The 15,680-nt window shown below is 41.0% G+C and overlaps 3 protein-coding genes across 3 annotated transcripts; all 3 read left to right on the top strand.

The window, feature by feature from the left end:
• The first annotated feature begins 2,883 nt into the window (after positions 1 to 2,883).
• Positions 2,884 to 5,717, top strand: LOC140562371 (endonuclease domain-containing 1 protein-like). The gene is made up of 3 exons (XM_072687949.1): positions 2,884 to 2,890; positions 3,221 to 3,468; positions 5,115 to 5,717. Exons 1-3 carry the CDS (start codon positions 2,884 to 2,886, stop codon positions 5,715 to 5,717), a joined length of 858 nt encoding a protein of 285 aa, XP_072544050.1.
• Positions 5,718 to 8,552: 2,835 nt separating this feature from the next.
• LOC140562914 (endonuclease domain-containing 1 protein-like) lies at positions 8,553 to 11,140 on the top strand. Its single transcript, XM_072688780.1, has 2 exons — positions 8,553 to 8,848; positions 10,530 to 11,140. The coding sequence occupies exons 1-2, from the start codon at positions 8,555 to 8,557 to the stop codon at positions 11,100 to 11,102; spliced, it is 867 nt and encodes a 288-aa protein (XP_072544881.1). The 5' UTR covers positions 8,553 to 8,554; the 3' UTR covers positions 11,103 to 11,140.
• A 2,721-nt stretch (positions 11,141 to 13,861) lies between these two features.
• Positions 13,862 to 15,663, top strand: LOC140562913 (endonuclease domain-containing 1 protein-like). Its single transcript, XM_072688779.1, has 2 exons — positions 13,862 to 14,305; positions 14,867 to 15,663. The coding sequence occupies exons 1-2, from the start codon at positions 13,997 to 13,999 to the stop codon at positions 15,449 to 15,451; spliced, it is 894 nt and encodes a 297-aa protein (XP_072544880.1). The 5' UTR covers positions 13,862 to 13,996; the 3' UTR covers positions 15,452 to 15,663.
• The last annotated feature ends 17 nt before the right edge of the window (positions 15,664 to 15,680 follow it).

The following is a 15,680-nucleotide window of genomic DNA, read 5'->3' as shown; positions in this document are numbered from 1 at the left end:
GGTAACTGTGGCTGATTTTGGTGTAGAATTGCTGGCGGGTCTGGGTGTATTTGGGGCATTCTGTCAGGAAGTGCAGCTCTGTCTCTGTTTTGTTGAGTTGGCACTGCTGGCATGTTCTCTTCTCCTGAGGAACCCAGGATCTTTTGTGTCTGCCAGTCTCTATAGCCAGGCTGTGCTGACTGAGTCTGTACCTGGTCAGGGTGGTCCTCAGTTTCGGGTCAGTCACTGTGCTCAGGTACTCTGCCACAGTGTACTGGCGTTTTAGGGTCAGATAACATTGCATTTTACTCTGTAATTGTGTTTGAGTTTCCCAGTAGGTGATGTATTTGTCTCTCAAGTGAGCTGTAATTTGGTTTGTTCTGATTAGTTTACTGATGTTCTGGTTCTGAGCTTGTTGAGTGTTAGCGTGTGTTAGTATAGAACTGTAGCTCAGGACCAGCTGAGTGAGGGGACTATTGTCTTTGCTCAACTCCTGTTCCTTGTCTGGCATAGTTGATGGTGATGGTGATGACAGTGTTAGGGTTTCTTTCTGCTTTGTGTTTCTGTTATTTTGGTTTTCTTGCTGTGTTCTATGTTTTGTTAGTTTACTTTTTTACTTATTTCTTATGTGTTCCTGCAGTATGGAAATAGCTACTTTTATTAGTTCTGTAAGTTCAGTTTTTGACTCCCTTAAGAGATCACACTTGCATCTTGCCTCTACACCACAGTTGTTACAAACAGATTGTAATATAATCTGATATAATTATAATATTAATCAAAGCCATTTCCAAAGTGCTCAAACTGCAGCTGCAAGCTCAGTCACTATTTGCTACTAGGAACTGGACATTATAGTGAGGTTTCAGGACCAATGGATCAGAATGACAACAATGTCAGAAAACTGCAACGCTTGAATTGCATATTTTGATAAAAGTTGATCAAAATCACCAAACTTGATAAGATTGGGGGTTATACAAGACACCGAGGATAAACAAAAGGAGAAAGTTGAAGAAAGACCACAAGGAGAATTAACCACATGCATGTCCTTATCTGCAATGAATATTAGAACTCACTGGGAGACTCCGAACGGCAGACTAAATAGAACATATCCTGTTAATGAGCACTTTATGAATATGTATATAAGTCTCTAATGTTGTTATTCCCAGTATGTAAGTTATGTTAACAAGAGCACATTGTGTTACTTATCACCTGATGGATTTTTTTTGCTTATTACATCCTTATCGTTGTTAATTGTCTTACATTTTTTGGCATGTGTAATGTGATGAGATGGTGAATACTACATATTAATAAAAACAATCACTCTTTGTCATCTATATGCAAACTCTGCATTAAATACAATCCATTAATGCAGTGGGCACTTTGTAATTAATACAATGCACCACTGTAATTCTGTTACTGTTATAAAGACACAAGCCCATGAGGATAAATGGCAGAAAAGTCAATATTTTTAATGTATAAAGACTGACTCTAACTGATGTCATAAAGACGCTTATTGATGTGAAGCTGATAGACAGAAGATTAATGTTATGACAACTGACTTTGCAGTCCAGTGTATCTCTTCTGAAAGGGCTGATGTTAGCTTTACAAAGGAGACTAGTTTGGAAGTTGATCAAAGGCAAACCCTTTTGGAGGTAAGTTCTTCAGTATCTCCTGTACTCAGCACCTGGTGGTACATCTGGCATGAAACTACTGATTAGCAATGAGTCAAAAGAAAAATGTTAATCAGTTTCAGGGTTTCTCATACATGTTCTAAGTTGTGTCAAACATTATAGTAACACATTTAATCACTTTGAAGAACTATTTAATCATGATTTTTGTTAGTGTACAAAGGTTCCACAGATTTATAGGTAGCCTGTAAGCTGTATAGAATCCTATATATTCTCCAACACACTGTCACCTTGAGCTCAGTTACACTTGACATTATTACAAGATTAGCTCTTTAGTGAGAACATGCTGTATTTTCAGTTAACTGCTAGACATCCCCACGTCTGCTGACATTTACACATACTGTGTGATAATTCACACTGGGGTCCATGGTGCTGAGAGGGCTGTGAAATCTACTGGGCCCCTCCAGACTCACACTGCTCATCATAAGTACCATTGGAGATTTAACAGTGGCAAAAAGAGACAATGAGACTAGGAGGCTAACAGATACACCCAATGCCTTAGTTCATAATGGGTAACAGATGGCACACAGGTGAAGGTTTCTGATTGGAAGATGGAGTACATGTGGTAGTCATGTGGGAGTCATTTGGAATCACACATGAGTGAACATTGATAATGATATGTGAAACTACTAAATCTGGATATTAAGCATTTATTTGTATTAATTTTTGCAGCAACTGAATACAAAGTGAGATGTCTGTATTCAGTCAAAGTTCCATTTTATAAAAAGTGGTATTTAGGGTGTGTCCCAATTCAGCGGTTGCTTCATATCATCCACATATGAAACACTATTGTAATCACCTTAAGAAACCTTTGCCTCAAAACAGACTCTAGGAATACTACACCTCCCACCCACTGACCTCCCTCCAGCTAGCCTCTGAGGAGGACAGTGAGAACATGCGTACACTACCCCCTAGTGACAAGACAGGAAAGCTGTGTTAGAGGACTACTCTGATAATGTGAAGTATGACTGTGGTTTCATATGTTGTAACTGGGGTAATAATTTCTAGGGTGTCCGTCCATAGTGGTGAGCAGGACCACACAGCAGTTCCTAAGCACCTGAGATCAGCTTGCTGCTGCCCACTCTATGATTGTAACTCGTCCTATGAGGTGAGGTATATGGTACCTTCCTATGCAGTACATGGACTAAATGAGGTTGTGGGCCAATGAGGTTGTGTCTCAGAGAGAGCATTCAGAAAGAGACAGAGGAGATAAATCAGAATGCCAAGTAAGTTCATTCTCAGTTCTGTGAGTTTAGAGAACTGCACTAATGCAAGGCCAGGATCAAACCATTTTATGAGCTTGCAGGTGATAACACACACATACACACATATAACCGTATCCCAGTGTCCTATTGGCCAAATGCCAAAAGTCATTTGCATGCTTTATCTCTCGTTCTTTCTTTCGCCATGTTTATTCTGGCTTTCGGCTCAAAGGAAAACAGCTGGTTCTCTTTTTATTCTATATACATGATCATCAACACCATTTTTATCACCACTTTCTCTCTGTCTGATGGCTCCTTTGAGGATCACTGTCTTTACTCTTCTCCTCCTGGCAGGACTGCGTGTGTCAGGAGCTGTAGTCTCTGACAGCTTTAAAGACTGCAGCCAGTTCCTCTACATGCACACGCCACCCACTGGCATCCGAGGGGGCAACCTAAAGAGGATTTGCCAACGCTATGGGGACAAACCACGCTATGCCACCCTGTACGACAGCAGCCGGCGTCTGGCTCTCTATTCAGCCTACACGTTTAAGAAATCAGACGGGCAGAGGAGGATGGATACACCCTGGATGTACGAACCACAGGTGCTGTTTTATGTCGTTTATTTGGTTTATTTGGTGTAAATCATTGTGGAAGTAAATATATGGGACATAGGCTATGATTGCACATTATAACTGACAGAAAACTGCTTTGTTCTCTTTTACAAGCCTTTAAAGACATATTCTACATTTTTGACACTTCATCCACACATGCACTGGAACGCCTGGTGCCCTCTAAAGTATAACATATGGTCTTGTTACCAGTTTTCTTTGTAGGTATCATTTAATGTTGTTGTTAATTTAATTTTATTGCTTAAGAAAAGTGGACTTCATAATGATTAGTCAATTAGGCTAATAGGTAAGACAATGAATATTCACAAATCCAAACCTGAACCCAAAATTGCACAAGATACACAGATCAAGTCAATCAGACAAGATGTTTAGTGTCTGAAGATTGATTCTTTAGTTTTGCATTAAAGCCAAAAAGCTAGTGAAGCTAATAAGTGATGGAAGCTTACAGCAATACCAGTGTATGAGGAGTCTGGCCTTTTCCTATTCTTTTCATCATGCCAGTGCACTAGAGGGTGCGAATGGTGATGAATAAAGCCAATGACTGTAGAAAAGCTGTGTCCAAAACTGTGCCCTATTCACTATATAGTGCACTAGTTTGGTGTTCCATCATTTTGTAATGCCAAATTTGGTTTGAAGATGTTCTCACAGCTTCTCTGATGAAGACTGACGTTGAGATCACACAAATAACGAGATGTCCGAAATCAATCAACTGCCTTTTGGAATTCTCCTCCCACTAATAGTGCTCTATATAATGGTCTTCCAATGTAAGGAACAGTTAATAGGTAACAGTTTTTGACACAGCTATGGACAGCGCAACATCTCTCAAAAGTGAAGCCACCACAGGTCTAGCACCTCTGCTGACTGGGTGCAGTATGATGGCTCCGCCCATCCCGATATGTTTCAATGATAAAACAGCTCCCATCTCCCATTTCCCATCTCCTTTTTCTCCTCTAAACTGTCTTTCCTTCTTCTGTGCCAATACTGCCACATTTTCTAACGTTACTCTGCTGTATCATAAGAAGGCGAAGTTACACTTAGGAGTAAAGTGACGTAATCCTTGGCTGGAAGAGACAGGATGTCTGCAGCACCTGCATCACGCCCATTTTGTTCATTACAAGGAGTAGCAAGGAGTTGTAGTGGAACTTACATACTTACTGCACATTTACTGTTGAAACATTTACTGGAAAAACTGGGAATCCAGGGGGGAAACCTGCTCTGCTTCTACAGTGTAAACTCAACTAAGGAGTTCTGAGACATACTTGGTCTGGGAGAAGGGAGTGGGTCTACCAAATGAGTAGGCGAGTCTGGCACCGCCTCTGGTCTCTATTGTACAGACTCAGAAAATGTGACAACATATTGGACAATTTTGGCTTCATTTCTAAAGAATGGAAAGGAATGAAACCACTGAGTCCACGTTTTTTACAGTCATTGGCTCCATTAAACTCATAGTTCTAGAGCATGACTAAAGAAGCAAACCTCAGACACCAAACACGTCTTGGCTAACAGGCTATATGTGAAGTAAGAGGAGAAACTGTGTAAAGAATGTTTAGCCATTGCTTTTCCATTTGCATGTTCTCCCTTTAACTGTAAAGATTTCTCAATCCCCTACCTCCCTCCAGTTAGCCTCTGAAGACGAGAGTGGAAACATGCGAACACTGCCCCCAAGTGACAAGACTGACCCACTGATTGAGGAGAGCCAAGCAGTGTTAGAGGACTACACTGATGCTGTGGAGTATGAACGTGGCCCACTGAACCCAGACCAGCATCAGGCCGACAATCAGGACAAAGCTGCCACCTACACGCTCACCAACGTGGTGCCCCAGATCACTGACTTCTTGGAGGGTTCATGGTCAGCACACACAGACAGAATAAGACGGCGACTTAACAACTTCTGCCAAGGGGTTTCATACGTTGTAACCGGGGTGACCATTTCTGGGGTGACCATCCGTAGAGGTGGGCAGGACCGCATGGCAGTCCCTAAGTACGTTTGGTCAGCTTACTGCTGCCCACGGTACGATCGTAACTCACCCTATGAGGTGAGGTATATGTTCCCTTCCTATGCAGCCTATGGACTGAATGAGGTAGTGGGCCACAGTGTTGTGGAGGTGCCTCTAAAGACACTGGAGAACTTTCTGAAGAACCAAACAGGAATGGACAGAAATCTGAGCATATTCCTCAGAGGCTGTGTCTCAGAGAACAAATTCAAAAAGAAGAAGAGGTAAAAATATTGTTGACAGTGTTTTAAATGTACATATTTGAATGTATAATGTAGGGCTCCGAGTGCTGTCACTATGATTGGAGGATTGCTGGTTCGAATCCCAGTCATGCTGCTAGCCTGGATGGGTAGATGACGATCACTCCCGACATTGCTTTGCTGCGGTGCTGGCCGTCTCTGGAGCATTGGAGCTGGGTATGCATTCCCTCCAGGTTGGCTGGTGATGTTGCAACGGTGGCAGTCCTGACTGTGTATGCGTCGGAACGGTGTTGGTCCGCCCTCACTAGTGTCGGGGGCATTGCTTGCGATGGGGGTGGGGGGAGTATGTATAGGTCGGAAGGTGCAGCCTACACTTAAGAAGGGTTATTTTGGAAATTAAGTGGAGGGACATGTGGTTTAGCAAAGGTGGGTGACTGACCTGTTTCCACGTAATACTTTCCTGCTCATCCACGGAGGGCAGCTGTCTCGATGCCCTGCTGCCTGTGCTATCTCATAAGTCAGTACATTACAAGGCAGCATTGTGATGAAGGTACCTACAACCAACTAATGTCAGCTCATTAACATTATTAGACATAAAATGCCAAAATTCAGTCATTACACTCACAGTATCTCCACACAGAATTATTTGTGCTCATGTAAAGTTATCCACCTCCTGTAGAGTCATGGGCTTTTAATAAAAAAAATGAATTATAAAATGAGATCTTAAGGGGTGTAAAGTAAGAACCATCCAGCAGAACAGGATCATAAGAAACTGATGACACATTATTATGACCATTTAAGTGTTTTTATTTTGAGCACTGTAACACATTTCTGTAGTTTTCACAGCATTAGAACCTGAACACAGCATATTACTGTAGATCTGCGAAGCATCAATTCCTCCTACTGTACTGTGTATTTCTCCTGCACGGCACAGTTTACAATATGATCTATATATATAATATAAATCTAGACAAAGGCAGCCAGTCTTTTAGAACAGACACATGCTAGCTGGTTCCCTCAGCTTAGGCATTAAGTAGAGAATACAAATGATCTTGAACTTAGCATTTATCATCTCTCCCAGACACATTTAGTTCATAACAGCCTTAATTTGGTGTAGAAGAAACATTACTGGATAAACGCACAGACTAGCTCCATTTAGTGAGGCTTGACACCTGCTAGCTATTAAATGAAATGTATTTAGTACCGGTGTATTTACCAAAATTGTTTAAAGTGTTGAAAATAATACAATAAATGATTTTTGTGAAACAATTTGTGTTTTTAATTTACAGTATATAATTATTTAGCTACCATTCTCAATTCACATAGTTAGAATTGTTAGGGACTGTGATTAAATGTACAGTATTCCTACTGTGAAAGGTACTGCAGTAAAGTACTGGCTAATTACGGCTAGTAGGTTCCTGGACATTTCACACTGTTCCTACAGTAAGGATAAACAGTAGTTTTATTGTATTTAGTCTCAGTATGCCTTATTTTAATAGGGCAAAGTTCTGCTCTGTGCTATAAAATGAGATAAAATCGTAGCTACCAACCGAAGAAAGTTGATATGTTATAATGCTGTCATAAATGAAGTGTGAATAAGGTCAGCTGTGTTTCACTCTGACTCTCTTTGTAGGTCATTTCCATTTCTTATCATCTAGGCAGAACAATGGAACCGTCTTTTACTCATTACTGCCTCGGCTTATAGTGCTCCAATTTAAGGATGGAAAACCCTCTTTTACAGGGTTTTCTTACTGTTCAAAAGTTTGTCACCTGTCATGTTGAGTCAATGTTGTTGATAGGCATGTGATAAACACAAGATATTTTTTGATTTTTTAGAAATTATTAATTGATTAACAATTTTAGAGACATTTATTCTTAATTTAATAACTTAGTTTTTTTCTCCCATTTTTTAGATTTTTTCAGTTTCCTAATTATTTAACAATTTTTAACAATTTTTATTTAACAATAATTAACAACATTTAACAACAATTATTTTATGAGTGCAGGAAGAACATCTAAGAATAAGTTTACACATTGATCTGCAAAGCAAATGGGATTCTATTGAAAACATTAAGTCCAGGCATTTAAACAGTGGTGTAGGACTAAAGAGATTTAGCGTGTAGCGGACAGCCTGGCCTTTCAGTGAACTGAGAATCTCTATTCCGCATACTCTGTAATCCAAGACTAGGCTTAATCCTTGTCCACCCATAATAAGTAAACCAGAACCTTCTGGAGATTTGTTGTAGTGAGTCTGTACCCAAATGTTAGGAATTATCCACCCTACTGAAAAATCCAGTTCAAGACCAGTGTTTGCTAGTAGCTGGTTTCAGATGGTCTAAGCTGGTCTTTAATGGTCAAAGTTGTTAACAAGCTGGTTATCTAGGACCCTAAGACCCTATACTGTGGTTAACCAGCTTTTGACCATCATAGTGCATTTTGCTGGTCCTGCTTGTCAACCAACTTGGTGATGCTGGTCATGCTGGTTGATCAGTGTGATGATGCTGGTCTTGTTGGTAATGGTGGTCAACCAGTCTGGGGATGCTGGTCATGGAGGATGACCAGCTTGGTTATGCTTGATTATGGTCGTTTAGCCTGGTCAGGTTGATCATGTTTGTAGACCAGCTAAACCATCAAACTCAAAACAAAACCATACCCTATGCTGGATGCTGGAAATCAGTGTTAAAACACTTACACGTTCCAAAAAAATTACAAGGTTACATCATATTACAAAGTGACCAGGCTCCTCCTTCTCACCTTCCCTCTCTGAACCTCTCCATGCCACTCCTCTCGCTGGCTCGCTCACTCACACAGAGAGTCCATCTCTTCATCAGTTCTGAGCAGTGAGTGTGAGCACAGGTAGAGGAGATGTTCTTCCGTTCTCTCCTCTCTGTTCTGATCCTCCTCTCCTCCTGCTCCTCTCTGCTTGAGGCCAGTGTGGAGGAATCCTTCAGGGAGTGCTCTCGTTTCCTGTACCATCAGAAGCCCCCTCAGGGCGTACGACAGCTGGGTCTACACATTATCTGCCAGCGCTTTGAAGGTGTCCCACGCTACGCAACCCTTTATGACCCTGCCCGCCGCATACCTCTCTACTCCGCCTATACATTTATAGGTTCTAATGGAGAGAAGATGGATAGCTACCCCTGGATGTATGAACCACAGGTAAACATACTAATAATTATAATTAAAAGTTGCATAATTTTTTTTATACTTATTATTTTATTACACATTTAGCTACATGCTAGTTGGTTTACAGATTAAGACTTTAAGCATATTATCAAAGAAGTATTTGTATGCATCCAAACCAAATAAGATTTTACTGAAAACTTTGAGTCCAGACTTTTAAACAGTAGTGGTGTGTCCCACAAAAATAAGCCTAGTTCTTTAGGTTCCTTCATATCAGGTTTGACATAATACTATTTGTTTTAGAGAGAAAGACATCTAGCACAACATAAAATGGATGGAGTTTTGGTGGAGTCTTGGTGTGGAGAAAGCTTGGAGAAAAGCTGTACATAGGCGTTTTGGAAACCTGTATGAAGTCTGCAGATGTCTTCAAAGGCCTTGCTCCAATTATAACAATCTGAAACACAAGTATGATTCAAATGTCCAAATACTGGAAGGACTGTATGTAAACCAACATACTCAAACTCTTGGCCTATTACCTCTTTCTGCATTTTAGGACATATTTAGTAACTACTAGACAGATAAAATGGCACTATTAATTCCAATGAAGACTTCAATTAATCAGCATATTGCAAATGAATAAAATATACATTCAATATAAACCCAAATCCTGCCCAAACTTGTGATGTTGATGAAAAACATGGATGCTGATATAACACAATTTATTCATTTGCAACCACTTGTGATATTTCAATAATTGAATGTTTCATTTGTTTATAGTGTATGATCAGTGCTAGCATCTGAACACATTGGACTTTCTAAAAGCATACAGTATATATATGTATGCTTTATATGTATTTGTATAAATAACACTGGCTTTATGTAGTTTTACTTGTAAGTTACTGGTATTCATTATGTGACCAATGTCATGAAAACTGTAAGTTACTTTTTAAGAAATGTTAGGAAAGGGCAAGCTGCCAATTCTCAAAGTAGGTAAGGCAGAATGTAAACTCAGAAATTAAAAAGGTTATTGCTAATATTATAGTATTATAACTCTGCTAATATGTGCTGATCAGTTTGATATTTAGTCACCTTAAATTGTGTAGTAGAGCACACATGTATTCATTTACAGTATTTGGACAAAAGTATTGCTCGTTTATTGTTGCTATTGAAATCAAATGTATTAAGGGTTCATCCAGCTTTTGTTTGAGCATTAGTGAGATCAGAAAGTTGGATGATCACCACCCCACTTCATTCCCAACTCCCCAACTCATCCCAAAAGTATTGGATAGACCATCATTCCAGAGAACACAGTTCTACTGCTTCTTTATACCCCTGGCATTAGGCATGGTGTTAATAGGTTCATGTCTATTAACATGGTCTAGACAAGCTGTGTACATGTATGCATTTGCTCATGTGTCAGCAACTTAGAGTAGCTGAATGTATTCATTAAAGGGGTTGTCCACAAACTATTGGACACATAGTGTATAGAACTGTGAGTATGATGGAAGCATAGGCCAATATAGCATTTGAGGGCTTAAACCATGTGAAATACAGTATGTACTGTAAACAAGTTGTGAATTAACAGGATCCGTCTTAACTTTTAGCTTGTCAAGTAGAATAAACTGTAGCAGTGTGAGGTTAGCCATGGTTCATATCTTTTTATTGCTAATCTCTCTCTCTCTCTCTCTCTCTCTGCCCCCCTATTTCTCTAAATCAGCTCTCCAGTGCATCTGAAACTGGAAACATGCAGCCCTTTCCTCAAACTGGAGTTGGTTTGGAGCATTTGGAGGAGACCCAGGCCGTATTAGCCGACTACACTGATGCATTAAACTACGAGCGTGGCCAGCTGACCCCAGACCAGCACCAGGCCAGGGATGGGGACAAGGCTGCCACCTATACCCTGACCAATGTGGTGCCCATGACCAAAGAGTTCCTCCGAAACCACTGGGAGCCGTACCTGGACACCGTCCGCCAGCGCCTCAACAACTACTGCCGCGGCATGGCCTACATAGTGACCGGAATCACCACTGCTGGACTTACCCTGCGCAGAGATAACGCCAAGCGAGTGACCATTCCCAAACACATTTGGTCTGCTTACTGTTGCCCTGACTTTGACCCTGGTGTGCCATATGATATTCGTTATAAGTTTCCCTCATTTGCTGCTTACGGCCTAAATGATGCTTTAGATAACTATGTTAATGAAGTTTCATCCAAAAGCCTGGAGGCACTGGTAAAGAGAGAGATGCCAGTGGATCAAAACTTTCAGCTCTTTCATAGCAACTGTATATGAGAGGTGGATAAAAAAAGAAATAAATGGTTTTGGGTCTATTTTCTTATTTGCTTTCATTTCAGGTCATCTAAATGCCCTGAATGCATAAAGAAAAATAAAGAATTGCTGTAAATCACTCCCAGCTCTCTTGTGACAATAGTATTCAGTCGTATATTAAAGCATAGCCATTCTGACATTGTCTTACATATTCTGCAACTGAACTGAATGCAACACACACTAGGCCTACTTGACATAAGTGAGTGTTCCAGCAGAAAAGTATTCATAGTAGAGGTCAGTGTACATCTCAGCTCCTTTCTCAGACACAAAGTCATTGTACAATGCAAGACACTGATCATCCATAACATTAAAACCACCTGCCTAACACTGTGTGGGTCCTCCTTGTGCTATCAAAACATCCCTGAACTATGAGGTTTGGACTCCACAAGACCACTAAAGGTCTAAAAGCTTTTTTCCTGCTTCCAGTATATCACTTTCAAGAACTGAGGGTTCACTAGCTGCCTAAAATGTAGATATCATGTCGTTGTAAGCAGAGAACTAATTTGCTTTACTTCACCTACACTGGCTGATCAGTGTTGCTTAAATAAAGTAATAAAGTAATGCTTAAATAAACAGAGAGTCTTTAGTTATTTTCCTAAATGATTTGCAGTGTGATCATGTTACACAGGCAGGTGACTATAGCTTCAGGAGTCATGACCAAGGAATCCTAAGGGTGTAGCATGGTGTTCTTATTCAGGTGGATCAAACCCTACTGGTTGGATAGTGTGGTGTTATCCACTGAGTGAAACTAAACACTCGCCTCAGCCTCTGATATTCCACTCACAAGTTTGCAGAGCTGACGATAGGCAAAGGTCTGGCTCATAAGATAATAAACTTACTTAAGGAACATGAAAGTTAGGTGCTGTTGAATGTCAAACTATATTTACCTAGGTCTAGTTGAAAACTGAAATTTCCGTGACAGCCTTCACTCATTATATTTACACCCCAAAATGAATATGCACCCAGTCCACTAGCAAAAGCCCTATTCAAAGCTGGTGAAATGATGAAACATGGCAGCAACTTCAGAGAAAAGTCAATGTTGATACTAGAGAGCAGCAAATCATTACCAGACTCTCCTAGAGATAAAAACGCAGGTTGCTTTGCGAGCCAGTCCTCATGACCACACTTCTCTCCACCACCTGCTCAGCTGGACCAAACTGGAGCTAAACACACATCAGAAGGTAATCAGAAAGTGGGGGAGTGGGTGCCAGGCTAAAAGCTTACCCTATTTACCCTCCACCCACCACCACCCATACCAGACCAGCGGCACACCCTCCTACCACTGCTACCTGTTTAATGACCATGTTAAAACCTAAAAGGACTCTTAACTATCTGCCACTATTAATTTCACCTCTATTAACTATCTACACCATGATTAATATATTATGATTATGATCAGATAAGTTCAACAGTATAGATAGTTTGGTAATTTTTATCAATAATTTATAAATAGTTCTGATCAGAGGAGGATGGGTCCCCCGTGTGAGTCTTGGTTCCTCCCAAGGTTTCTTCCTCCAGCTCTGAGGGAGTTTTTCCTTGCCACTGTCGCCGTTGGCTGTTCACTGGGGGTCTTTGATCCTTCATGTCTTACGTTATTTCTTTTTTGTCTCTGTCTTTTACTAATTGCTAATTATGTAAAGCTGCTTTATGACGACAACAGTTGTAAAAAGTTCTTTACAAATAAATTTAACTTGACTTGGTGACGGGGTGGTGAAGGGTTGCAAAGACTTGTTGAAGACACGTGAACAAGCTATAGATGGCATTTATAGGCCATTAGATTAGAGAAGAGGGCCTTCAAGCATGTTCCTTCAACCAAAGTGGTTATTTTATAACTCCACAAGCTGTCCCAGAGTGTATCAATGTTTTTACACATTGTAAATAGGCCTTTAAACATTTTATGCCTCAACCAGAATAACATACTTGTTATTTACATATAAAAGAATAGCTTAGCCGACTCAATAAATGCATTCTAAGGCAAATTTAAAGATACACAAAAAAAAAATAAGCCCTAACAACTGTGTCCTTGTAGACCACCAAAGGAGGCACAATCAGATCATTCAAGTTCCACTTTCGCTTTAGATCTGAAAAGGTCCACAGGTGTTTCTGTTAATCCTTACACTGAGAAAAGACCAATTTACATAGTGGGTCTGAAAGGAAGTGGAGCTGGTCTAGAAGCCTTTACTTAAAAAAGCAAATCATTGCAAACCATTGCATCGGTTTCTGTTATGTTTTAAAATGTTTCTGTCATTTTTCCTGACACTGAAACATGAATAACTGGAATTTAATGGCTACTTTGACTGGAAATTAGAGAAATCAAGAGTCCCTGGCCTTCGCACACTATGTCTTGAGATGAATTAGAAAGAAGACAGACTGGTACAGGGCAATGCCATTACATGATCTAGCCACCATAGTAGACAGCTCAACGTGTGACCGTAGGCCCTTGTCAGCAGACCTGAGAAAATAATAAGCTACCCTATCATCATTTGATATAAATAAATAAATAAATACTTGAAGGAACTGTCAAGCCACCATACTGCAGTCCATTCACACTGCAGCAAAACGCTATAGTCTTTTCATACCCTAAGAAACTAGCGGTGAGTGGATTGTCTGGTATCAAAGGTTCTTCTGCTTTGCATACTGGAGTAGATTACAGCAGAGTGAAGGTGTCATCTGAATGTGCCTTTTCTCATTCGTAGTGGGTTCGTATTTGGAGTGTGAGTGTGTGAGGACAGGCAGCTCAGAAAGAAACCACAAAACAACACTACATCTTAGAATTTAGATCAGTGCTGTCGTCTGGGTCGCTCCATTTGAATTCTGCATTGTTTCCGCCTCTCTTTTGTCGTGTGGCTTTTTAAATCATGGTGAAGTTCTGGACACATGTCTGTTCCATGGCTGCTGTCGTTCTACTGCTTCTAATTCTACTGCCGGTGAGAGCTACAGTAGAGCCGACACTCTCTCCGGAATGCCGTGAGTTCCTATACATGGGCACAGCACCGGTGGGCCTGGAGGACCACTCTCTGGTTAAAATCTGCCAGCGCTACAGCAACAAACCTCGCTATGTCACCCTGTACAACATCAAGGACCATGTGCCAGTCTACTCTGCCTACACTTTCAAGCGCTCTGATGGGGAGAAGAAAGTAGACGTACCCTGGATGTATGAGCCCCAGGTGAGATCTTAAATGTAGAGCTTTTTAAAAGACATTGCTTGTTATTCTCTTTAAAACAGGAAGCATCTCTCAGCCTTCAAAGAGGCAGCGTTGCCTTAGTGATGCAGATAACACCTGACACCTCAACACCTCCTTACTCTGAGTGCCACAGTGCTACAGTTTTATAGGGAAGCATTTGCTCAAAGGGCCATATAGGGATATGCATTAGTCTACTCTTGGACTAAATTCCTGTGTCAGTGGTGAATCTCCTTTGACAAGTCTGTTATAGTTGAGAATTAGGCTTAATCTAGGTCTGGGAAACTGGCCCACAATGTATTGTAATTATGTGGATTGTTTAATAGCACAATACAGCATTCCTATACATACTGTCCTATGCATAATACCCCTACCTGTTATTTCCTGTTGGCATAAAGATGTCAAAAAGGGTTCCTTTGAGTGATGCTAAAGAATAACCACCTTTATTTCCCAAGCAGAACCATAGTGGGAACCATTTTTATGAATGTGTGATGTGAGTTTATAAAGTTTCTCAAGACATCTTTTTAACTCTTTCTCAATGAGCAGCTGTCCACCTCCTCGGACACAGGGGAGATGCAGCAGTTCCCGCGTGGTTACATGCACCAGAACTTTGAGGATGCCCAGGCCGTGCTGGAGGACTACGCCAATGCTGTTCTTTATGAGCGCGGAGCCCTAAACCCTGACGAGCACCAGGCCAACCCTAATGACAAAGCAGCCACCTACACACTGACCAATGTGGTTCCACAGGTCCATGAGTTCCACAGAGGCCCCTGGAAGGCCCAGGAGCACATCATCCGCCGCAGACTCAACAACTACTGCAGAGGCACGGCCTATGTGGTCACCGGCATCACCACCTCTGGCAATATGATCCGCAGGCACAACATCGACCGGGTGGCCATCCCCACCTACCTGTGGTCAGCCTACTGCTGCATTGACTATGACCACAATGCACCGTACGACGAACGATACAAATTCCCTGCCTTCGCCCACTACGGTCTCAACGACAAGGAGAGTAATCAGATCCTGGAGCTGTCTGTCCCCAAGCTCGAAGAGTTCCTGAAGAAGTCCACTTTTGTAGATAAGAACTTCCAAATATTTGTCGATGACTGTGTGCCCCCTGGCTCGTCCTAGTTCTGTCTAGTGTCTAGTCTAGTGCTGTCTCTCCATATAAACCTATATAATTGGTTCTGAAAGAGTCAGCTAATAAATCATTGGTTCTGAAAATCAGCTAATAAATCATTGGTTCTGAAAATCAGCTAATAAATCATTGGTTCTGAAAGTCAGCTAATAAATAATTGGTTCTGAAAGTCAGCTAATAAATCATTGGTTCTGAAAATCAGCTAATAAATCATTGGTTCTG

The sequence above is a fragment of the Salminus brasiliensis genome, chromosome 9 (genome assembly GCF_030463535.1).
Source record: "Salminus brasiliensis chromosome 9, fSalBra1.hap2, whole genome shotgun sequence".
Lineage (NCBI taxonomy): Eukaryota > Metazoa > Chordata > Actinopteri > Characiformes > Bryconidae > Salminus > Salminus brasiliensis.
The sequence above is the reverse complement of the archived record's forward strand: the minus strand, read 5'-3'. Positions and strand labels throughout refer to the sequence as shown.